The sequence below is a fragment of the Hemicordylus capensis genome, chromosome 1 (genome assembly GCF_027244095.1).
Source record: "Hemicordylus capensis ecotype Gifberg chromosome 1, rHemCap1.1.pri, whole genome shotgun sequence".
NCBI lineage: Eukaryota > Metazoa > Chordata > Lepidosauria > Squamata > Cordylidae > Hemicordylus > Hemicordylus capensis.
The window spans coordinates 15,542,347-15,568,176 of record NC_069657.1 but is presented as its reverse complement, the minus strand read 5'-3'; the positions used below and the strand labels follow the sequence as shown (position 1 = coordinate 15,568,176).

At 46.5% G+C, this 25,830-nt stretch overlaps 1 protein-coding gene across 3 annotated transcripts in view; it reads right to left on the bottom strand.

The window, feature by feature from the left end:
* Positions 1-24,756, bottom strand: part of BRF1 (BRF1 RNA polymerase III transcription initiation factor subunit) — a 310,658-nt gene extending 285,902 nt beyond the window's left edge. For 2 of the 3 annotated variants that reach the window (XM_053252511.1, XM_053252521.1), the window contains exons 1-2: positions 24,323-24,755; positions 3,731-3,808 (exon numbers count right to left, since the gene is read on the bottom strand). In XM_053252511.1, coding sequence (XP_053108486.1) covers positions 3,731-3,808; positions 24,323-24,515 — 271 coding nt within the window. In that variant the 5' untranslated portion in view covers positions 24,516-24,755. Of the gene's footprint in view, positions 1-3,730; positions 3,809-24,322 lie in introns of all 3 variants that reach the window. The other variant, XR_008307877.1, reaches the window with a different exon arrangement.
* Positions 24,757-25,830: the final 1,074 nt, after the last annotated feature.

Here is a 25,830-nt window from a genome sequence, read left to right as displayed (position 1 = left end):
TGAACAAAATCGAGATAAAATAGATGGCACTGTCATGGCCAAAATCCTCAACATTGGGCTTAAGAAAAATGTTGAACATATGCTGAGCATCCTGAAACCCATCTCTGAATCTTTAAACAAAATACAGAAAAATAGCTGTTTTATTGCTGATGCTGTTGAAATTTGGAAGGAACTGAGTGAACACTTAAAAACAGAACTACACATGGACAGAATTAAATTACAAGCATTAAAAAAACGAATGGGACAAGTACTGTCTCCAGCTCATTTTTTGGCAAATATTGTCAATATCCAGTACCAGGGTCAAAACGTAAGTGCTGAGGAAGAGGAGTTAGCTATGACATGGGTATCCAGCAATCATCCATCTGTAATGCCAACTATAATAAACTTCAAAGCTAAGGGGGAACCATTCAAGAAATATATGTTTGCTGAAGATATTTTAAAGAAAGTCACACCAGTGAACTGGTGGAAGTCACTTAAACACTTGGATTTAGAGACTGTTCAAGTAATGATTTCACTTTTAACAGCAGTAGCTTCTTCTGCAGGCGTTGAAAGAATATTCTCTTCCTTTGGACTCATTCATTCTAAATTGAGAAATCGTTTGGGACCCGATAAAGCAGGAAAGCTTGTTTTTCTTTTCCAGATTATGAACAAAGAAGAAGATGAAGATGACGAGTGAGCTACAGAGGACAGTATTTAAGTTTTTCATGTGTAGGCTGGGCTGACAGTCTAAGTTTCTTAAAATATATATATTTTGTTTAGCCAAATTAGTTAACAAACATGGATGTTTGTTTAAGCAAATAACATATGCTGTAATGTTATTGTTTCAGTTGAATAAATCTATTTAAATTGTTATTATTAAGGTAATGATTATTTTTCTCCTTCCTAAGTACAACAGAAAAGTTGTCCAAATATGAATGATTAACCTATTAAACTGGGGATAAAAAAACTAATATGAAAAGTTGTTATTCTAAAAATCTTCATCTACTTGCATATTAAAGTTATACCAGCAAGAATTAGTCTTTATGTAGAAAACTATGATTTAAATCAAGCCTTACTGACTAGTGATTTAAATCGTGATTTAAATCGTGAATTAAATCAGTTTGATTTAAATCAAATCCACCCTGCATCCAACGTTACATCCAACATTTCCATCATTTGTCCCACTGCTGTTTAGAAGAGATACTCTTGTCTTTTTGCACATAACCATACAAACTTTTCCAGAAGGGATTTACTGTCTCGTCCACATGAACCTCTTGGTCTCATCTTCCCTCCCTATTCCTATGCAGGAGCATTGAAAATGACATACAGGTTTACTAACCTGATTACGAGAAGGGGAACGTTCCAATTCCCTAGTATGAGGGCACCCGTTCTGTCCCGTTTCCTTGAAGGTTTCTTTCTGGGACCTCGAAAAGAGGTTCTGTCGCTCAAACCCGAGGTTAGATCGTCCCAAGTCTGTTTTTCCAAATCAGGCCACTCTAACAACTTGCTTACTCCCTGCCACACTCTTTTGGCTACCACACACTCTTTTAAGAAATGTGAATGGGTTTCCCTGAACGTTTTGCCTAGCTCACTAGCGTTCTGTTTACAGGTGATTTTAGGACACTCTTGCTGGGCTGAGAGGTTCCTGCCTGTCACCTTGAAGAAGCCGCTGCCAGTCTGTGAAGACAAGACTGAGCTAGATAGACCAATGGTCTGACTCTGTATATGGCAGCTTCCTATGTTCCTAATCCTACCCTGCTCCCCAAATCCTGGCATTTTGCAGTTAACATTCCACCAAGACCTTCCCCCTACTTCACTGAAGAGCTTCCCTGTGGATTAAGCCGCACAAGGGAAAGTTAATTTAATGGAAAAGATGACTTTGTACACTGGGTACCAAAATTGCTTCATCTGACTGCGTGCATGCATCGCTTTTTTATTTTATTTTTTATGCAGATATAAATTTTAGGAGTTAACAGGAATAAGACTGCAGCTATAACATGGATCATTTTCTTTTTGTCTAGCTACCTAAGTTTTACATCATGATTTAAGGACTCATGAGAAAAATTAGACAACTGTTACATCAGAAAAGTATGCGGCAACATCCCAGATTAGTCCATAAGCAACAAAAGCTCTCTGCTGACATTAATAACTGTGTGAAGTAAACTAAAGAAGTGTCAAAACAAACAGGGAACATTCCGAGGAAATGAGAAGGAAACAGATCATCATGTGAATATTGTTTGAAAGTATTCAATTTCTGCAATAAGACTTGCTTTAAAAAATAATCATGTAATTGTACTTTATGGGTATATTAAAATAAACTCTGCATGGTAATAAGTCTACAACCAGCCCCAGGATTTCTGTGCAAGCCAACCACAAGCACAACCCATGGATGTGGATGGTGGAGAGTAGCAATGCTGGTGGATCAAACTTGCCAGGAATTTTGCCTTTTCATGATCTGACCTCACAACTACTTTGAAGTGCAACAATAATTTCTTGCTTTATTTCTTTGTCCTTTCCCAGAGCAAATAAGCTGATCTTGTAAGAGGTAGGCTTGAGAGTTTGTCAGCAATGCCCACAAAAGCCAGAGGAGTGGCTGAATAATGTTTCTGGTTGGCAGGAGGGCACCTATGACCCGGACATCATCTTCTCCCTTCTCATAACAAGGCATGCAAATATAAGATAATGTGCACAATTATGCAGAATAGCAATTATGCAAAATTATTCAATTTGCATAATGTATTTTTCCTTTACACAGCATTCTGTACAAATAACTGAACATTGTACAATAAGGTTCAGCAATTTGTGGTCACTGAGCCAAATCTGGCTATAGTGAATTGTCTCCCATCCCACTCGAGCTGGCAAACCAAATGGCACAGAAAGGGGTGCAGAGGGCTGTAGCAAAAGGATGGCCACCTGGCTGCTTCAGGCAATGATGACCATAGCCCTGACCTGGAACCAACTCCTTTGTCAAAGTGGCTCTCCAGGAATGCTCACTGCTGACTAGAGCCTTTCAGTACAGATTAAACTTCTTTCAACTAGACGTACCATACGGGGGAAGTAGCAATAAAACGATCTCCCAAATAGCACATCCCAAAAGGCAGTTCCTTCCCAAAACACCCTCTAAAAATCTGCAGCAAACCATACAACTATCACAGTTTTACGATATAACTATCTAGCAGTCCAGTAGGGATGCGCACGAAACCGGTCCAGAGGCCCTTTATGGGCCTCCGAACCAGTTCAAAGAACCGGTGGTTCCGCCGGTCTGACAACGGGGGCGGGGTGGCTCCTTAAGGGCGGGGGAGGGTGCACCTTACCCCTCCCGCCACTTTCCCCCCACCAGCACTCCATTATTTTCCAAAAATCCATGGGGCGGCAGTGTACCTCCCTGCCATCCCTTCCCCCGTTGTCGGCCAGAAAGGCAGAAGTCTTGTCTGCGACGTGCATGCGTGACGTGCGATGGGCGCAGCGGGCGCGCATGCCACAGCAGGCACACACACAGATGATACTTCTGCCTTTCTGGCCAACAACGGTGGAAGGGACAGCAGGGAGGTACACTGCCGCCCCATGGATTTTGGAAAATAACAGAGCGCCGGTGGAAGGAAAGCAACGGGAGGGGTGAGTGCATCCTCCCCCGCCCTTAAAAAGCCACACACACCCCGGCATCAGACCGCAACTCCGCGGCTCCGTGCACATCCCTGCAGTCCAGTCAAATCCTTATATATATATTTTTAAAGGGATTACTACAAATTACCATTCTGCAGAGTCTGTGCCCGCGATTCCTTTCCCAAGTTGACATGAAATCCTCCAACTGTCTGTGTTTTACCTGCCGCTATAAGGAAGAGAAGAAAAAGATTGTCAAATACAACCAATTAGTGGAAGAATCACAAACTTCAGCGGTCCAAGCACGGAGGCTCCTCTTTTGCTGATTAAGAACTGACTAGCAATTCATTGTGGCGTTCTATGGAAAGGTTACATTTTCCCTAATGGAGCAAATAGCACCTGGTTGCAGGAAAATTGTGCAATTATCTCAGAGGTGGCCCTTTCTTGAGGTGAGGCGAGGCAGCCGCCCCAGGCAGCAGATTACTGGGGCATCAAGAAAGCAGCAAGATGCCCCCCACTGCCTCCATCTGAGCACCTCTTTGGGATCGAGCTGACCTTTGCAGGCTTTGCTGGGAGTTTCTCTCCTCACTCTTGCAAAGCTTGCAAGAAGTCCCAGGAAAGTACAAAAGGGTGTTGGCAACCTTCCCTCCCCCCTGCCCCACTTACAAAGCTTGCAAGGGTTGGTTTGGAAAGGGGGCTGGCCCCCATCAGGGTCATGAGGCAAAGCAGCAGTTAGGGCCTCACTTGGGGCACTGCAGTACCTTAGGCCATCTCTGGATTATCTCTCTCTTGAACATGAACATACACAGAGTGTCAGGTTTTGATCTGATCACAGACCCATCATCTCATCTAGTTTGGCCCAAAGTGGGGATTTGAACCTAGGTCTTTATAAGAACAGCCCTGCTGGATCAAGCCCAAGGCCCATCTATTCCAACATCCCGTTCCGCACAGTGGCCCACCAGATGCCTCTGAGAAGCCCACAGGCAAGAGACGAAGGCATACTTTCTCTCCTGCTGTTGTTCCCCTGCAACTGGCATTTAGCAGCATCTTGCCTCTGAAGCAGGAAGTGGCCTATAGCCCTCAGACTAATACCGGTAGTAGTAGACTGGTCCTCCATGAATTTGTCTAAATTTTAGCTCCTTTTAAAGCCACCCAAGCTAGTGTCCATCACCACATCCTGTGGCAGAGAATTCCATAGATTAATTATGTACTGTGTGAAAAAGGACTTCCTCTTTTTGGTTCTAAATTACCCAGCCTTCAGTTTTATGGGATGGCCCCTGGTTCTAGTGTTGTGAGAGTGAAAAAAAACCCTCTCTCTCTCTACTCCATGTACAGTTTTACGCAGCTCTATCATGTCTCCCCAGAATCGTCTCTTTTCTGAACTAAAAAGTCCCAGATACGATAGCCTTGACTCATAAGGAAGGTGTTCCAGGCCTCTGGTCATCTTGGTTGCCTTCTTCTGCACCTTTTCCAGTTCTACAATTAAGAGATAGTGACCAGAATTGTACACAGTACTGCAAATGTGGCCGCACCATATATTTGTATGAGGGCGTAATATTAGCATTTTTATTTTCAATCCCCTTCCTAATGATCCCTAGCATAGAATTTGCCTTTTTCACAGCTGCTGCGCACTGAGTCAACACTTTCAACAAGCTGTCCACCACAACCCTGAGACCTCTCTCCTGGTCAGATCGTGGGTTTGGGGTAGACAGCTGACTGAAAGTGAAGGAACAGCATGAGGTCAGGGGCTAAGACTGCATTTCTATGAATGCTTACCTAGGAGTAAGCCCCAATGATCATCACAATGGGTTTACTTGTAAGAAAACATGCACAGGACTGTACTGAAGAGGAGGAGTAGGGTCCCAGCAGTCACAAATCTTGACAGCTACAAAGGTGAAATGAAATTTGCAGGACCTTGATTATGGCAAGAATGGGGGCATGATGATCGGCCACAGGTAATGATTAATTTGCCCAGCAACAACCACATAAGTACCATTACTATAACAGGTTTAACAATGAAGTAGTGGTTTAGACGGATTGGTTCTGGTCAAACAATTAATAATGAAGACTGACAGTAAATGTAGAAGTCCGAAGCCTGCCAATATTCAGACATCGAATGAGAGGGGATGGCAGAAGTATAAATCAGTCTACAAGCCACACACTTCATTAATATCTGAGAAGCACAAGAGAAGGCTGTATTTTATCCCTGCCAACTGAGCAGAGACACCTTTTAAAAGTGGTGATTATCTTTTATTTAGCAGGGGAAGAACAACTGGCCCTATCCAACCCCAGCACAGCATCCCTCCAGTGGCTGTTGCTGGTATCTGCCTTACGTTTCTTTTTAGATTGTGAGTCCTTTTCAGACAGGGGACTACCTTGTTTATGTACTATTTGTTTTTCTATGTAAACTGCTTTAAGAACTTTGGTTGAAGAGCAGTATATACATATTCATAGTAGTAGTATTTTTCCTCCTTCCCCTCCACAGACTCTAAAATAGTCTTTGCTAAGAAGCATTGGATGTTGGAATTCAACTGATGCAAAATTCTGTCATTTTTGCTACAGCATCACAAGAGTTTCTGGCATGCTCTGGATCGTACAAACAAAATAGTAGGTGATAGTCACTGAGTGTAATTCTATTTTATTTTATTTATTTATTACATTCATTTACATTTAGGAGCTCAGAGTGGTATACATGCTTATTTTCACCCTCACAACCACCCTGTGAGGTAGGTTAGGCTGAGAGATACATGACTGGCCCAGAGTCACCCAGTGAGTTTCATGGCTGAATGGGATTTGAACTCGGGTCTTCCCGGTCCTAGTCCAACACTCTAACTGCTATGCTAGTTCTACTACCTGATCAGCGCAAGAAAGAAATAGACAGTGCTAAAGTGCTGATGATAGCTTAGCTTTTTCTTAAGCTACCTAGAAAGGTTATCGTATTGCAAAGTTTTCCATTTACTAAAAATTGAGATTGGAATTCATACAGGCAATTCTAGGTGTAGAAGTTCCCAACCTACAAAACAAAAGCAATATACATACAGGTCCAGAGCAGACGTAACTAGTTCCCAGCAACCCCGAATTTGCAAATCAAGCCTCAGGGGCCATGTGCCCCCTGCCCCTTTCTAGAGCAAATTACTTCCTTCTACTTCCATCATTTAGAACAAGGAATCCCAAATTATTGTAAGCTAGTGTGCACCTTTTGCTGCAAACCTACAGCTCAACTACCCTACAGAGATTTTTGTGTGTGTGCGCGCGCACTCACACACACACACACACACGTACAAATTCAGATATTACGGTTATGGAAAAGGCTACTCTAGTCACTGGCTTACAGCTAGACTAAGTTACTCATGAGTAAGTAAAAGTAAAGTGTGCCATCACGTCTATTTCGACTCCTGGCACTCACAGAGCCCTGTGGTTTTCTTTTGGTAGAATACAGGGAGGGTTTACCATTGCCTCCTCCCGCTCAGTATGAGATGATGCCTTTCAGCATCTTCCTATATCACTGCTGCCTGATACAGGTGTTTACCAGCGGGGATTCGAACCGGCAACCTTCTGCTTGTTAGTCAAGCATTTCCCCGCTGAGCCACTTCAGGTGACCTACAGTACTCCCACTGAAATTGATGAAGCAAGTCTACCTGTACTCAGTGAAGCTTGCCAGTCAGGCTGAGGAGAGCAGGTTGATTGAGCATAGCCAGCTAATGAGGAGCAAAAGAAGAAGGTCTTTACCCTTCTACAACATCACAGAGGACACCTGAGGAACCTCTGATTTAGAAGCTGCATGTGCGCCAAAAATAACCATGATTTCCTTCTAAACGAGAAATTATAACCATGATGATTTGAAGCAGGTTTTCAAATCACATTTAAGAGGGTCTAGGTAGTATTCATGTTTACTGTGTGTGGGTGCACGGGTAACCCTGACAAGGGAAAGGAAGGCGGCGGCATGCAATTCTTGAAGCTGGTTCCCAAGTTGGAAACCATAATTTGAAGGAGGTTGGGGTTACATCTGCACCGGAACACAGTTTCTAATCCACAAATAACCCCAGAAACATGTGAATCAGGGATTAACACCACTCACTTCAGAATGTTATAAAGCTAACTGTTGCTTTAAGCAGATCTGCTGAAATTCTAGTTGAGAAAAACTAACACCTAAAAAGTAACACAGGTAACACCTCAAATCCAATGTTGCTGCCGCTTCTGATCACAAAATGCACACATAACCTGCTTCAGGAGAGCACCACATGCTATTACGTTCATGGGAATGGCTCTTTTGATATGCTCAGGTAGAACCAGCCTTGTAGGGTAGGGACAGCAGCTCAATGGTAAAACATTTGCTTTGCAGGTAGACAGTCCCAGGTTCAATCCCTGTATATCACTCTGGGATCCTTGGAGGAAGAGTGGGATGTAAGTGTAATTTTATTTTATTTTTTAAAGAAAATTTTAAAACCTTGCTCTTGAGCTGGGTTGAACTACCATCTTCCCCAACTATAAATTGTGGCTGAGGATGGTGGGTGTTGTAATTCAAAAACAGCTCAAGAGCCACGGTTGCCTACCTCTTTTCTAGGGCTTTAAGACTGAGAAAACAGCTTCGGTCACTCTCCAACACAGGAAATGAGTACCGCAGCAGGACTGTGGCTGCAAGAATTGGCTTTCTCAGCTCCTAAAGGAACAGTTTTCTTTTTTAGGATCTGATCAAAGACAGAGCCAACACTATGTCTGTGATCCCCAGTGTCAGGGACAGTTCCTACCTCACCACAGTCCCCAAGAACAAAACTCTTATTTTCTGCTAGTCACTTCTATAGCTGCTATAGCTTTTGGGCCCTCTACAGGTCAGGAGGGTAAATGACACTTAAAACACCCATAAAGTAAAAGTCAAGTTGTGCCGTGGAGTCGTCGTTGACTCCTGGCGCTCACAGAGCCATGTGGCTTTCTTGGGTAGAATAAAGGAGGGGTTGACCATGGCCATCTCCTGCGCAGTATGAGATGATGCCTTTCAGCATCTTCCTATATCACTGCTGCCCGATATAGGTGTTTCCCATAATCTGGGAAACATACCAGTGGGGATTCGAACTGACAACCTCTTGCTCCCTAGGCAAGCTGCTTCCCCGCTGAGCCATTAGGTGGCTGTAAAACATCCTGCGCCACCCAGAAATCAAACCCAGGTCACAAGAATGGGAATCTTGCATGATACCATTACACCAGCAGCCCATGGAAGCAAGCAAATCATAGTTGCACAAACTCACTTTAAAGGTACCAGAGCATGATGTTTGCTCATTTGCACCCTGAGCTGCATTCCTGCAGACCCCAGAAAGGAAGGGAAGTTCCAACTCAGCTCTGAGTGTCAACAGGATGGCTTTGTGAATGCTTCTAATGCTTGAATGCTTCTTCACACAATTAACAGTAAATATTCTGCTCAAATGGATCACACAAGTTGCTTGAAGATCAACTTGTGAACTGTTAATGGGAATACTTATGACAAAACTGCAGGACCCATTTGCACTAGATGCTTTTCACCCCCAAACACATCACTCCAGAAGCCATCAGAAAAGGTCCCCAGCCAAGATAGAGGACAAAATAAAAACTGAAACCATCTCTGATTTCTATGCCTTTCACAAATCACAGATGAACGTGTCAACGCAGACCTTCATCCTTTGAAAACTACACATTAGGTTTCACACTTCTAGCATTATAAAAAAAGGTAAAGTTGTGCCATGGAGTCGGTGTCGACTCCTGGTGACCACAGAGCCATATGGTTTTCTTTGGTAGAATACAGGAGGGGTTTACCATTATACAATAGAACAATTTCATCAAAGAAGTAATGTATTTATCAGAACTATTCAGCCAATGAAGCTAATGATGTGGAAGTAACCATGGCACAGACTTTCAGAATCCATTACTCTAGAGGAGGAGAATATGTGGGCTTAAGTCATACTTTCAACATGTATATTTATGAAGTGGGAAATGTCACATACTAGTCAGAGGGGGAAAGGCTACAACAGTCCGCCCCTCAGGCATTCATCATGCATCTTATCAGACATAGTCTATGTTCTTGAAGACCTATGACCGTGTTTTTCATGGCAAGGCCTGGGAGCCAATGGCAGCTCCCAACCACCCGAAGTACAGCTCCCTGACGGAGTCCTCTCTGTGCTGCAAAGCCTTGACAGCAGTCTGCCCTCTCACAGGTATTCCCAGATGTGGTTGACTTACAGTTCCCAGAATCCCCAGCTGCAATGGCTTTTGCTTGGGGACTCTGGGAGTTGTAGTCAACATCTGGGAACCCCTGTTAGAGGGAACACTGCTTGGCAGAAGCCAAATATATCACACAGCACCCCTGGCACCATGTGGAGGCACCTGTTCCCACCATGCTGTGCTTTGCCCAGCATCAGCACAGCTCCTTTAAAGGAAACTGAGCCCTCTCAAGCCTCAGTGCCATCTTGTAAGGCGTGCAAGGAACACTAATAAATATTGTCCTTCCCTGCACTTTCCTCACAGAGCTCTACGGGGGGGAAATGCTGGAAAGGACTACACTTCACAGAGCTCTCCACATACCTTCCAAGATTGCAATGGGGGCTTAGGAGGGTTCAATTCCTCTTGAGGGTGAGGAGATGTTGGGGAAAGCGCAGCACTGCACAGAGGTCCACACAGGGGGAAAGGATTCTTGCACGGATTTTTTTTTTTTTTGGCTGAAGTGGCCCCCACTTGAAAAACAGTGAAATTCACTGACCTGTGAGATAGCCAGAGATTTCACTAGCTCGACTGGGAGCCTCAAAATACAGAACCCAAACGCAACAGAGTTCAGGGGTATCTTGCAATCCACAGCTCCAAATGCAAAAGCCTTTTTAAATGTATGAAATTAAAAGCCACTGCTAAGATGTTGCTGTTCTCCCAGGAGACACTTCCATGGTCTCATTTTACAGACAAGTGAACCAATTTGAACGCCCTCCAGCACGGACGAGCCCGGTCAAGCCCATTCTCTCCACAGACACACACCTCATTCATTTCCCAGGTATCACCCACCCCACAGGGAGTCAGACTTCACCACCACCACCACCACCACCCACTTTTCCTCAGATTCCTGTCTGGGTAGAATACAGCTCTACAAAGAAAAAAGAAAAAAGAAAAAATCAATGCAGGCTCAGCCACAAAGTGCAGGATTCAGCATTTTCATAACTGCCAAAGTATCCTCTGCAGCATTTCAAGCAAGTCTTTGTTGCTGTCACGAAGGCCGCATATCCAGGGAGAGGGTGCCAGAAAAAAGACTTCACCTTGAAACGTGATTCAAGACTGACACCTGGAGGAAGCTGTGCAAGATGCAGCGGGGAAGACGGCTAGGATGCTGCAGAATCTCCTTGGCAAAATTCCTCCTCCCTGCAGTAGGGGAGCATCAGTTCTACTCGTCCCTGCACATCTTTTGATCACACTGGTGATCAGACAGGACTACAGGCAGATGAAGGAAAGAGCAGATGAGGTGCTAGGGCTAACCGCCCAAGGATCTTTTTTTTAATGGTGTGGTATATAAATGTACTAAAAACAACCATATCTTTCTGTCCCAAGAACACTCATAGTTCTGGAAAGCTGCTGTTTTTCTTATAGGAAAATAGGAAGCTGCCATATACTAAGTCAGAGCTTTGGTCTATCTAGCTCAGTACTGTCTGCACAGACTGGCAACAGCTTCTCCAAGGTTGCGGGCAGGTTAGGAGTCTCTCTCTCAGCCCTATCTTGGACTGAACTCGGAACCTTCTACACGCAAGCAGTCAGGTGCTCTTCCCAGAGCAGCCCCACCCCCTAAGGGGAATATCTTACCGTGTTCACACATGTCTTCTCCCATGCAAATGTGAACCAGTGTGGTCCCTGCTTAGCAAAGGGAGGGACAATCCATGCTTGCTACCACAAGAAGGAACTAGAAGCAGGAGGAGGAGGAGGTGTGGAGGAGGTGTTTCCCTTCTTTAAAGGGAAAGTGTGCCATTGAGTCAGTGTTGGCTCCTGGCGACCACAGAGCCCAGTGGTTGTCTTTGGTAGAATACAGGAAGGGTTGACCATCTCCCGCGCAGTATGAGATGATGCCTTTCAGCATCTTCCTATATCGCTGCTGTCTTTATTTATTCTCTACTCTTCCGCAAAAGATCACCAATAAGATCCTCACCTGGCCATTAGTCATGATAAGGCACCCAGGAAATTACTTGCCAGATTCCCATAGGTGTATGTCTGTATCACATAACCTCTACACAGTAGTGGCCAGAGTAGTCATGTGCTTAGACAGTTAACAAAAGTAACCCAAGAGCAGCCCTGGTGATTAAGACAAAAAGTCCATCTGCTCCAGCATCCTGAATCCCAGAATGGCCAGCCTTTGGAAAACTCATAAGCAAGAAATGAAGGCAACCCTTCTCCCGCCACTACTCCCCTGCAAGAGAGCCAGCGTGGTGTAGTGGTTAGAGTAATGGACTACGACCGGGGAGACCCAAGTTCAAATCCCCATTCAGCCATAAGTCTTGTTGGGTGACTCTGGGCCAGTCACTTCTCTCTCAGCATAACCTACTTAACAGGGTTGTTGTGAGGAGAAACCTAAGTATGTAGTACACCGCTCTGGGCTCCTTGGAGGAAAAGCGAGATATAAAATGTAATAATAACAACTAGTATTCAGAGGTATACTCAAGCAGGATAACACATAGCCATCATGACCTGTGGCCACTGGTACTGTCTTCCATGAATGTGTGTAAACCTCTTTTAAAGCCACCTGCACTAGTGGCCATCACAGCATCTTGTGGCAGACGATTCCATAAATTATACGCTCTGAATTACTTCCTTTTGTTCAGTCTTAAACAATTTCACTGAATGACCTTTGCTTTAGTGTTTTGAAAAAGGGACAAAAATAATAATCTATCCACTTTCTTCACATCAGGTGTAATTTTATACAATTCAATCTTGTCCCCCATTAGTCACCTTTTGTCCAAACTAATTGGCTCCAAATACTGTAGCCTTTCCTAGTCAGAAAGGGCTCTGACCATTTTGGTTGTCCTCTTCTGTACCTATCCCAGCTCTATAAATATCCTTTTTGACACATGGTGACCAGGACTGTACACAGTATTCCAAACATGTCCACACTACAGATTTATATAAAGCTGTTAAAAATATTAGTCATTTTACTTTTGATATTTGATATTAGCTGTTAAAAATATTAGTCATTTTACTTTTGATCCCTTTCCTAATGATCCCTAGCATGGAAGTTGCATCTTTCACAGCTGCTGCACATCAGGTCAACAGTTTCAATGAGCTACCCATCATAACCCCAAAGTCTCTCTCTAACAGCTCAGACCCCATCAGCGTATATATGAAACTGGAATTATTTGGCCCAATGTGCATCCCTTTAAACTAATTCCCACTGGGCAGCACCTGGACTAAATTAATCACAACTAACTTGCCTCCAGAATTTTCACTCAAGGCACAAATGACTAGGCTCAAAAGATCATACTCCGGACACATTATTCGAAATCCCAGCTCCCTTGAGAAGTCCATGACCAGCAGCAAGGTGGATGGACTCGATTACGACAGCAATGAATGCACCACTGAGAGACCTTAAAGGCCAAGTTGAAGACAGATCATCCTGGAGAGAATCTATCTATGTGGACGCTAAGCGTCGACACCGACTTGATGGCACTTAATCAATCAATCAACTTGCCTCATTGGTACCAATCACTCCAGACTGAGTGAAAGGGCAATAAAATGCCAAATGCAGTTCAATGGGCAGCATCCAAGCTAGTTAGCCATGGCTACATGTTTTGGTTTTCACCACCCTGAATAGTCTGGTGTCGTCTGCAAACTTGACTACCTTACTACATACCTTTTACTCCAAATCATTTATGAACACGCACCAGTCCAAATGCAGAATCTTGAGGGAAACTATTTTTCTCTTCCCTCCATCTGCTCCTACTCTCGGCTTCCAGTTATTTGACCAGATGAAACGACTTTTTTCCTTGTCACATTTCTGCTAGGTTTACTCAAGTGCCCTTGGTGAGGCTCTGTGTAAGAGCTTTTTGAAAGTCTAAGCATACAGTGTTGACCAGTTCATTTCTACCCATTTGTCTGTTAACATGCTCAGAGAATTCTAAAAGGTTAGTGCAGGACTTGACAAATCCCAGGTGCCAGGCAAGCAGAAATTTAACCATGGCACCTAGACTAGGAGAGGTAGAGTTATTTATTAAAATCTTTATTTGTCCCAGGGAGCCCTGTTTTTGTTCTAAGTGTCCATCACTAAGGCCAGTAATTTTGTGAAATGTCCACTGTCTGGCTCCTAAATATTTGGGTTGGCTCCTAGATCCAAGGAAAACTTGCCACAGCCTAGGTCGTGGGCAGGACATGCCTTTAGAGAATATTCCTTCATTCTTTCAGTATGGCTTCTATATACCATATTTACCTAAATTCAAGACTAGGGTTTTCCCCCAAGTTCTGTGTAACAGAAACAGAGTCCTCTTCCTTTCAGTTAAATAAAGGTATAACATGCATTTAACCTGTTTTTTAGGTTTGTCTTAAATTCAGAATCTTCTTCCATTCGGTTAATTACAGCACTTCTATGTACTCCATACATTTATTTTTAGTTATACGATGCATGTTTAACCAGAACAGATGTTAAACTAACTGGTCTGTAAATTTCCTGGACACCCACCCACCCCCAATCCCTTCTTAAAAATTGGTGCTGGCTACCTTCCAGTCCCCTGGCAACAGAGGCTGCCTTTAGGGACACTACATATTTTTGGTCCCCTTTGAGTCCTTTAACAACTCTCAGGTAAACGCAGTCGTGGAACCAGCAATTTGTTAATATCTAATTTCTCAATGTGCCCTAGGATCAGTATCTCTTCTCACCTTGCTCTGACTCAACTCTCCACACTCCCAACCTGAGAAAATCAGTTGAGGCATGAGTATCTACCCCATACCTTCTTTAGTAAAGACAGAAGATGCAAAGCATTCATTCAGCCTCACTGCAATTTCCAGATCCTACTTAAGCATCTCTTTTGCTCCTTTGTCATCTATCCGTCCAACTGCCTCCCTGCTGGCAAGTTTCCCCGATATATTTCAAGAGGTTTTTATTGGTCTCCATGATTACTTTTGGCCATATGCTGCTCAAATCTTTTCATATCCCTTATCGACAACTTGCATTTATTTTGCTAGAGTTTCTGTTCCTGTTTGGTCTCCTTTTTTGGGCAAAACTTGTGTTTTCTGAAGGAAATCTTCTTGCCTTTTACAGCTTCCTTGACTCTACTCACAAGCCATGCTGGCAGCCTTTTGAACTTGGACCTTTCTTCCTTTGTGGTCCATGTTCTAGCTGAGCTTCCATTATTGTAATTTTAAATAACCTCCACGCATTCTGGAGAGATATGACCCTCCTGACATTCCCTTTCAACTTCCTTTTCAACAATCCCCTCACCGTTAAGAAGTCAAATGTGTGTCTTGCACTTTCTTGACAATTTTCCACTTGCACGCATGTCAAATCTGAGCACACTATGCTAACTGTTCCCTAGCAGTTCAACAACGTATCTCGCACTGGTCCGGGGTGCCACTTAGGATTAAGTTCAGGATCATCTCCCCACTGGCCAGTTCCAGGACCTAGTGTTTGAAGGCACAACCATATTACTCCTATATTACAGAGGTTGCACTGGCTGCCAATAAGTTTCTGGGCAAAATACAAAGTACTGGTTATAACCTATAAGGCCCTAAACAGCTTAGGCCCATGGTACTTAAGAGAGCGTCTTCTTCTGCATGATCCCCATCATCCACTGCATACATCAGGGGAGGCTCGTCTGTGGCTACCTTCATGTCGTCTGGCCTTCTCTGTTGTCGCCCCAAGACTTTGGAACGTGCTTCCCGTAGGAATAAGAGTCTCCCCATCTCTAGTGGCTTTTTAAAAGTGTCTAAAGACATTTTTGCTTGTTGTGAACCACCCTGAAACCCTGGGTTGGGGCGGTATAAAAATGCACTAAATAAATAAATAAATAATTTGGGGTATCTAGAAATTTGTTGGCACTACAGTTTCAGAGGCTGCCAACAGTGAACACCATCCTAGAGAGCAGGGGAGATGCCAGGACCTCATAAAGGGCTGAGGCAGCCTTATTGAGGCTCACCTGGAGCCAGGAGAGCAGAGACAAGAAGTGTCATACCTAGATGGAACAGGTAGCAGCCCACTGTGGGAGCAAGCAAGGCGAAGTCAAACAAATAGAAAGTCAGAAGGCAAAAATCAGCCCATTAGGAGCAGGGAGGGTCAAAGTCCAGAAACAAGCAAAGGGTCAGAACAAAGTCAGGGGAATGAAAAACAGGCAGAACCAAGGTAGCACAGGTCCACAGCCAAGCTGCTTCAGCAAATAGGCCTTATATACAGAGCCAGCACTAGCAATAGCAAATAGCAATAGCACTTACATTTATATACCGCTTTATAGCCGGAGCTCTCTAAGTGGTTTACAATGATTTAGCATATTGCCCCCAACATTCTGGGTACTCATTTTACCGACCTCAGAAGGATGGAAGGCTGAGTCAACCTTGAGCCCCTGGTCAGGATCGAACTTGTAACCTTCTGGTTACAGGGCGGCAGTTTTACCACTGCGCCACCAGGGGCTCTTCACTACAGCCCTGCTTGAGCCTGGAATGTCAGAAAGGGGCTGCACCCTACTTCTTAAGCGCCGGCTGCAGCGTAGCTGGGTGGCTGCTGGTGGGGACTGGGGTGCTTCGGGTTCATCCTCCAACTCAGAGGACACAGGCACGAGTGTATGGAGAGCGTCAGCAGGTGATGGCATTTCCACCAGTGGAGGTGAGGGCCCCCTCGAAGCTTGCCTCACCCTACGAGTCCTCTCAGTCAGAGTCAGGCTCACAGGCTCACAACCACTTCACTGTGAAAGTCCCTAGTGTCCAGCTCAAGGGGTCATGACCCCTTCATCCTGGGATTCAGACTTAGGGTTGGTGAGGAGCCAAGATGGCGACCAGAAAGCACCTCCTTTTGTGAGCTCCTCTCCAGAGTGACATTTCCCCCCTGGACTATTTATTTAGGCAGTGGGTCTGGGAGATGCCCAGGTCAACAGGGGCAAAAGGGGAGCTGCAGCAAGAAACTAACAACCAGTGCGGTTCATATCTATACGTATCTATACAGAACTATACCCACAACACAGCCCTTAATTTCTTTCTTTTTTCCAGGCTTATCACTGCTTTTGTAAACAGTAACCTTGCTTCTTTCTTAATCAGGTGGTCTTCTTTGGCTTGGCTTGAATAATTTCTACTTCCTTTCCTTTGTAACTTTCAGCCATCTTTGTTTCCCTCTCCGTATGTAGTTTTCTATTTTTCTCATACGAAGGCTCCTTTTCAGAGAGAGTTGAAACCAGTGCTCTGAACTTCACAAGCCTATTCCACTGAGGTCCAAAACAGATTTGCTTAAAACTAGGAAGACTTTTTAAGCAGGAGGGCAGGAAGAAACATGAGGAGTAGAATACAGAGGTAGGATAGAGCTGGTAGAAATATTTGTTTTAAAATTATTTATGACTAAGATATAGCCACAGCAAAGAACTCCTGTACACTGCCATATATCCGACTGCATTATGGGCTCACGTTCCCATGACTCATTGCATCTTATATGCTTTAGTTCAGGGGTGGGGCTGGGGATGGTGGGAGTTATTGTGGCTGGGGATGGTGGGAGTTGTAGTTCAACAACAGGTGGAGGGCCAAGGGTTCCCCACACTTGCTTTAGTTATGACACCATGTTCCAACAGTCACCTCCAGTGACTATTGCTGGTGTCTATCTTATGTTTCTTTTAGATTATGAGCCCTTTGGAGACAGGGATCCAGCTTATATTTATTTATTATTCTCTGTGTAAATCTCCCTGAGCCATTCTTGGAAGGGTGGAATAGAAATCAAATAAATAAATAAAATGCTTTAACTGTCATATTAAGTACGCAGCTTGGGGGTACTACTGGACCCGGCTCTGCTTTTGGAAGCTCAGGTGGAGGCGGTGGCCAGGGGTGCCTTTGCACGGCTTTGACTAGTGCACCAGCTGCGCCCCTTTCTCCCCATGCCTTAGTCACGTCACGGCTGGATTACTGTAATGCGCTCTACGTGGGGCTGCCCTTGAAGAATATCCAGAAACTGCAGCTAGTGCAAAACACGGCAGCTAGGGTTTTGTCCAGAGCTGCCCGGTGGGAGCACATCACACCCATCCTAAAAGAGCTGCACTGGCTGCCAGTTCGTTTCCGGGTCCAATTCAAAGTGCTGGTTTTGGCCTTTAAAGCCCTTAGTGCCCAGGGTATCTGAGGGACCGCCTGCTCCCAAGGGTTGCTGCCCACTTGACGAGGTCATCTGAGGGAGCTCTGTTCCAGGTGCCTACAATGAAGGAGGCTCATCTGTCGTGCACTTGGGACAGGGCCTTCTCTGTTGCTGCATTTTATACATTGCTATTGCATTTTATACACCTTTTGCTTGTGTTGTATAGCTTGGTGTTTAAATAAACTACTATAATTTGCTTCAATTTGCCAAACCACTAGCACTCCTTGAGTCTGCATGTTCCTTTCTGATCCTGCATTTGGCCACACATTTTGCCCACTGGTGAAAGGACCCAATTTTCAGGAAGGTTCTAGTATTTGTGTATAAACACCTACACGTGTGTGTTCTCCTCTGTGCCTCTTGGCCTCTTTGACTGGATCTTATATCCTAAAGTAAAGTTGCGCTGTTGAGTCGGTGTTGACTCCTGGTGACCACAGAGCCCTGTGGTTGTCTTTGGTAGAATACAGGAAGAGTATACCATTGCCATTTCCCGTGCAGTGTGAGATGATGCCTTTCAGCATCTTCCTATATAGCTGCTGCCCAATATAGGCATTTCCCATAGTCTGGGAAACATACCAGTAGGAATTTGAACTGGCAACCTTTTGCTCCCTAGGCAAGTTACTTCCCCGCTGTGGACTTAAGTGGCTCTCTTATATCCTACCATATTCTTATTTCCATGTCCCCTTTTGAAACAATTACACCCTCATCCCTTAGGGAAGATTTTCCCCTGCTCAGCTCCTGTCAGCTCTTCCCAACCACCCACCCCGCCCCGCAAGGGATCAGTTTAAAAGCTGCTCTGCAACCTTTTTTATGTTATGCACCAGCAGTCTGGTTCCATTTCAGTTCAAGTGGAGCCCATCCCTATTGTACAAGCTTGGCTTGTCCCAAAACGTTTCCCAATGCCCACCAAATCCAAACCCCTTCTTCCAACCACTCTGTCTCATCCACAAAGAGATCCTTCAGCTCCACCTGTCTAGCTGACCCTGCACACAGAACAGGTGGCATTTTCTAGAATGCTATCTTGGAGGTATTGGATGTTAACATCTTATCTAGTAACCTTCCAAGGCTGCCCAACTCATTTCCCAGCACTATCTGCTAGCTTATCTAGACATCGCACAATGCCTGCAAATTTCATATCAAGCAGGCCAATCATCATGCAGTCTACACGCCCATTATCAAATGGCTAAGAAACCTGCCCCACCTCAGAGGAGTATCCTTGGCAGTGTTCCCTCTAAGGCATGTGCACGTGCGCACGCTCACATGATTTTGGACGTCTGCGAAGTTAATTTTAGATCCCACTAAGGTTGAAACAAGAAGAAGGTTGCTGGTTTGAATTCCCACTGCTACTATATCGGGCAGCAGCGATATAGTAAACCCCTCCTGTATTCTACCAAAAGAAAACCACAAGGTTCTGTGGGTGCCAGGAGTCGAAATCGACTTGATGGCACACTTTACCTTACATTTTTGGAGGGGAAGGTTAATGTCCTGGCCTCCTCACCATGTTGCTAAACTTGCACTGAAAGTGATAATCAGGAACTTTGGAACTGACAAAGAGAAGCATTCATTCACACAACGCCTAATTAAACTATAGGTACTGTTGCTCTACTCCAAAGCACCTCACTCACAACACTAGAACCAGGGTCATCTCATGAAACCGATTGCCAGGAAATTTAGGACCAACAAAAGGAAGTACTTTTTCACACAAGGCATAATCAATCTATAGAATTCTCTGCCACAGTATGTAGTGACAGCCACCAGCCTGGGCAGCTTTAAGAGGGGCTTAGACAAATTCATAGAGGACAGGTCTCCCTTTAGTCACCTCTTTTCCAAACGAATCTTGAGAATTAAGATTCTTATCTTAAGAAGGTTATTCTAGAACTGGGAAAGGTGCAGAAGAGGCAGAGGCCTGGCCAGGGGCCTGGAGCACCTTCCTTTTGAGGCCAGGCTACAGCATCTGGGGCTCCTTACTTAGGAAAAGAGGTGACTAAAGGGAGACATGATTGAGGTGTATACAATTGTGCATGGAGCGGAGGGAGCAGACAGAGAAAAATCCCCTCTCCCTCTCTCACAACACTAGAACCAGGGTCATCTCATAAAACTGATTGCCAGGAAATTAGGGATGTGCCCAGAACCGTTCCGGAGGCAGCGGGGGTGTTCCCTTAAGGGCAGGTGAGGGTGCACTTACCCCGCCTGCCGCATTTCCCCCACCAGCGCTCTGTTGTATCAAAGCCCCTCAAGGTGGCAGCATACCTCCCTGCTGCCCTGTTGCCCTCCTCGGCCAAAAGTACTGGGTGCGAGTGCGCCCACTGCGTGAGCGCGCGTGCATGGCAAACGGGCGCACACCCAGCACTTCCAGCCAAGGACGGCAACAGGGCGGCAGGGAGGTACGCTGCCGCCCTGAGGGGCTTTGATACAATGGCGCGCCGGCAGGGAAAATGCGGCAGGAGGGGTAAGTGCACCCTCCCCTGCCTCCGAAAGCCGAAACAGCCCTGGTGGCCAAGACGTTTCAGAGGGCTCTATAATGGCCTCCGAAACATATCGGGCACATCCTTATTGGAAATTTAGGACCGACAAGAAGAAGTAGTTTTTTCACACAGCGCACAGTTAATCTATGGAATTATCTGCAATGAGATGTGGTGACAGCCACCAACTTGGACAGCTTTAAAGGGGGCTTAGCCAAAATTCACGGAGAACAGGGCTATCAATGGCTACTAGTCTGGTGGCTACAGGCCACCTCCAGCCTCAGAGGCAGGATGCCTCTCAATACCAGTTGCAGGGGAGTAACAGCAGGAGAGAGGGCATGCCCTCAACGCCTGCCTGTAGACTTCCAGTGGCATCTGGTGGGCCACTGTGTGAAACAGGATGCTGGACTAGATGGGCCTTAGGCCTGACCCAGCAGGGCGGTTCTTATGTTCTTAAAAGATTCCATGTTCAATCCATGGCATCTTCTGGTAGGGCTAGGAAAGATGGCAAGACCCCCATATGAAACCCAGGAGAGCCAATGCAAGTCAGGGTATACCAGAGGTAGGCAATCCTGGCTCTCCAGCTGTTGCTGAAGTACACAGGAAGAAAGGAAGCTGCCTTCTACTGAGTCAGACCACAGGTCCATCTAGTCAGTAAAGTCTACACAGACTGGCAGCATTTTCTCCAAGGCTGCAGGCAGGAATCTCTCCTAGCCCTGTCTGGGGATGCCAGAGAGGGAACTTGGAACTTTCTGTTCTTCCCAGAGTGGCCACATCACCTAAAGGAAATATCTTATGGTGCTCACATGTTGTGCTCACCATTCAAATGTAAACCAGGGTGGACCCAGCTTAACAAAGAGGACCATTCATGCTTGCTACCACAAGACCAGCTCTCCTCTCCCATCTTCCCTAGCCACAATTTATTGTGGTGGGGGGTGATGGGAGTTGTAGTTCAGTAACAGCTGGAGAACCAAGACTGCCTCCCCCTGGGGTAAACAATAACGAGCTAGATAGCAGATTGCTATGTTCAATTCCATCACACACACTCCCGAGTCTCTCCGTGCTGCTGGTCTTTGTCACCTTGCTAAAGTACAGCCCTAGGGAAGAGATGCAGAAAATGATGGTGGATGGTAAGGAGCATAATGGCGAAGCCCAGAGCTGAAGCTAGTACAGTACCGTATTTTATTTTTTATTTTTACATTTTCTATCCCGCTCTTCCTCCAAGGAGCCCAGAGTGGTGTACTATATACTTAAGTTTCTCCTCACAACAACCCTATGAAGTAGGTTAGGCTGAGAGAGTAGTGACTGGCCCAGAGTCACCCACCAAGTCTCATGGCTGAATGGGGATTTGAACTCAGGTCTCCCCGGTCCTAGTCCAGCACTTTAACCACTACACCACGCTGACTTTTTTAAAAGTTGCTAAAAACTTATTTTTTCACTGATATAAAGACTTCTGGAGAACCTTGCTGCTTATGCATCATTTTTTCACCCAAGTAACCCCTGCTAACTTGGCAAAGAGACACCTTTTAACATGGTGATTCTCTTTATTGAGCAGGGGGAGTGTAACTGGGCCCTAACCAACCCCAGGACAGTAACTGGGGCAGCATACAAATTTGACAGACAGACAGATATAGATAAGATAAAATAAAATTACCTGAATAGAAGACGACTCTGAATTTAAGATAACCCCCTCTAAACTCAGAAGTCACACACAGTCAGGGGTGTAATGGAGGGGGGACGTGCAGGGACAGAGCCCCAGTATTTCTCGGCTTCTCTGGTGTGGGCATGGCCATGGGGGGCTGTCATGGAGAGTGCCTTCTGCACTTCTGAATTTGCAACTACATCACTGCATATAGATACCGCCTGTATTTACCCCAAAGGCAGAAAGCTCTGAATTTAAGACACACACACACCCCATTTCTAGCATCAAAGAACTGGTGGGGGGGGAGGAATGTAGTCTTGGATTCAGGTAAATAAAGTATACCAGTGTAGTGGAGAGAGTATCAGACTGAGACTGGGGAGGTGCAAGATCAAACCCTGCTTAATCATGAAGCTCACTGATGACCTTGGCCACTAGCCTTGACAGGTTGAGAAGCAGTATGCCTCTGAAAATCAGTTGCAGGGGAGCAATGACAGGAGAGAGCGCATGCCTCCATCTCCTGCTTGCGAGTTTCCCAGAGGCTTCTGGTGGGCTGCTGTGGGCAACAGGATGGTGTGTTTGGTAGACCTTGACTTGACTTAGCAGGAACCTTCTTAAGTTCCATACTCTTGGACCAGTCATTGCCTGGAGCAGGGATGTCAAACTGTGGCCCTTCTGCAGATGTTGGCCTACAACTCCCATCATCCCTGGCTATTGGCCACTGTGGCTGGGGATTATGGGAGTTGTAGTCCAAAAATACCTGGAGGGCCACAGTTTGACATCCCTGGCTCATAAGGCCTGGAGGTAGGATTCAGCCCGCAGGCACTATTTCACTAGCCCCCAGGTATCCTGCAGCAACACAGGAGATGGAAACTGGCTTATAGTGCCATCCTATGCATCGGGGGTTTTTCCCCAGAAATGTGTTCCATGGTGCACCCAGTGAGATTTACTCCCATATAAGCATGACTAGCATTGCAGCCTGAAAGCAACAACAATTTAGGGAGAGGAGTTGGCATTTAGTTTGGGCTGGCTTGCACTCCAGGGGCCCCACTGATTGAGCAGGTGCAGGACCTATTTTCTGGCCACAGTCTTTGGTTAAAACTATGGGTCCATTGACAGGGGGAATAGATCCACAAGTAACCGATAATACTTTTAATTTTAATGTAATAATGTGGTAAAATTGACCTTGGCCCCTGCACGCCAAGCTGTGGATGGTTCCAGCCCAGCGGAGCATTTGAGTTGTGCAGCCCTGCTTAGCCTAACCTACTTCACAAGGTGTTGTGAGGATAATATGGAGAAGGGACCATGTAAGGCTTGTAAGCCATCCTGAGCTGCTTAAAGGAATGGAAAGATAGAGGAATGGTGAGAAAGGAATTTGTTTGTTTGTTTATTTAGCAAATTTATTGACCACCTGAGTTCCTTAGACTCCAGGCAGTTTACATAAATTGACAACGAAGACAAGAAGGGGGGGGGGAGAAAGAAAAGGAAAAGGAATCCCATCCATCCATGCCTGCTGTTGCTCCTATGTAGCAGAACTGGTTGGCTGTTTTTATTATTGTTGTTTATTAGATTTTTATACCTTCTCACCCAGATGGCTTTCGGCAGTTCACAAATATAAAATCGAATTTATTTTATTTTATTCTTTAAAAGCTAGTTAAAAACTCGTTAAATAAAGCAACTATTGGTTTCTTTAAACCTACTTCTCAACTTGGACTATTATTGTAAGTTTTTTAAGATGAAAAACGGCTTTGGGAACTTGTGGTTGAAAGACAACGAATGTTGTTGAATTGAATAACAATCACACAGGAGAAGGAGGACGACACAGCAAGAGGAGCCCCAGCTCCACGCCCAGCCCACTCGGGGCCCACCACGTGGCGGCCTTGCCCCCCCACCCAGACCCTCTTCCAAGTGGACCCCCATACCAAGGTCTGCACCACCACCCCTATCTATCAGCAGCAGCCCAGCCCAGCGGTTGCAGCACGGCAGACTAGACCCGGGAGAAGGAGACCTGGGTTCAGGTCTCGCCCCAACCCCGTGGCAGCCCCTGCCACTCCCTGGGTGGGCAGCCCTGGGCCAGGCGGTCTCCCTCCCCCAGCCTGCGCCGGCCTCACCGGGAGGGGAGGGAGAGAACCCGGCGGCGGCGGCGGCACCGACCCTGGGAAGCAACTCAAGAGCGGGCGGTGGCGGCGACTCTCAACGCGCAGCGGCACCCCCAAGGCAGGCCGACGACTCCGCCTCCTCCGCCCCACAACCGGGAGCCATGCAGCTCCTGCTCGCCAGCCGGCCGGCCGGCCTCCCGCCTGGCCCAGCAGCAGCAGCAGCAGCAGCGTCCCTCCCTCGCACGCTCCTTACCGTCGAGGGAGACGAACTGCCCGACCGCCGAGGAGCCTCCGCCGCTGTTCTCCACGAACTGCACCTCGGAGACGATGATGTTGTCCTCCAGCACCGAGCCGCAGCCCGTGCAGACGGCGTCGCCCCGGGCCGAGTCCACCTCGATCTCCGAGCCGCCGCACGCGGCGCACACCCGCCCGCCGCCGCCCGGCATCTCGGCGGCTGAGAGCAGCAGGAGCAGGAGCGCGAGCGCGAGCGCGAGGCCGCCTGTGCCACGGCCGCCGCCCGCCGGTCCTTCTCCCTCCCTCGCTCGCTCCCCTCTGGCCGGCCGGCTGCAGCAGCCCACCACGCACAGCGCCGGCGGGGCTCCGCAGCAGCCTCTCCTCCTTCCTTCCTTCCGTCCCTCTTCGCGCAGGCCTCGCTCAGCCCTCTTCGCCGCCGGGCCGGAGGAGGAGGCGGTGGCGGGGAGGAGCCACCTGAGAGCCCGAGCGCCGCCCCCCTCTCGCGAGGCCGGGCTGGAGCTGCCAGACCCAGGCATGCAGCATGCTCGCTCGCTCGCTCTGAGCTCTCCCCGGCACAGGTGACGCCGCCGCCGCCGGGGCTGAAAAGGAGCCTCCACGTTCCATGGCAGTGTATCTCCTCCGGGCGCCGAAGGCTGGCCCTGGTCCGCGACGAACCAAGGAAGCACGCCTTAGGCCGCGGTCTGTACAGTTCAAGGTGTTTAAAACGTTGGCTGCCCGCAGCCAGACTGAGTGGCTCCTGAGTAGTCCCACTGAAAGTCATGGGACAAAGAGAGGCAAGGCAGGACTGAGCGTATCCCGTTAATTCCAGTGGGACTACTCGCGAGCCGTTTAGTCTGGACGTCAGCAGTTATAATGCATGCATATATTTTCGGCCTGACCTGCTTCGCAGGGTTGTTGGGGGGGGGGATTTGAGAGTGTAGTGCACCGCTCTGGGCTCCTTGGAGGAAAAGCGGAATATAAATGTAAAATCTTCTTCTTCTTCTTCTTCTTCAAACCAGTCAATATCACCGACTGTGTGAACAAGAAATAATAATAATAAATATAGTTTAGTTCTGTGTTGACTTTTTTAGCCCTATCTTTATTTGGGACTGGCAGACCTAGACCGGGCTAGAAGCATCTTCGGACCCACACCAGTGTTCCCTCTAACGGGGATTCTCAGGAGAGGAGAGCTGGTCTTGTGGTAGCAAGCATGACTTGTCCCCTTAGCTAAGCAGGGTCTGCCCTGGTTGCATATGAATGGGAGACTTGATGTGTGAGCACTGCAAGATATTCCCCCTTAAGGGGATGGAGCCACTCTGGGAAGAGCAGAAGGTTCCAAGTTTCCTCTCTGGCTTCTCCAAAATAGGGCTGAGAGAGATTCCTGCCTGCAACCTTGGAGAAGCCGCTGCCAGTCTGTGAAGACAATACTGAGCTAGATAGACCAATGGTCTGACTCAGTATATGGCAATTTCCTATGTTCTTATGTTGTTGACTACAACTCCCAGACTCCTCAAGCAAATCCATTGC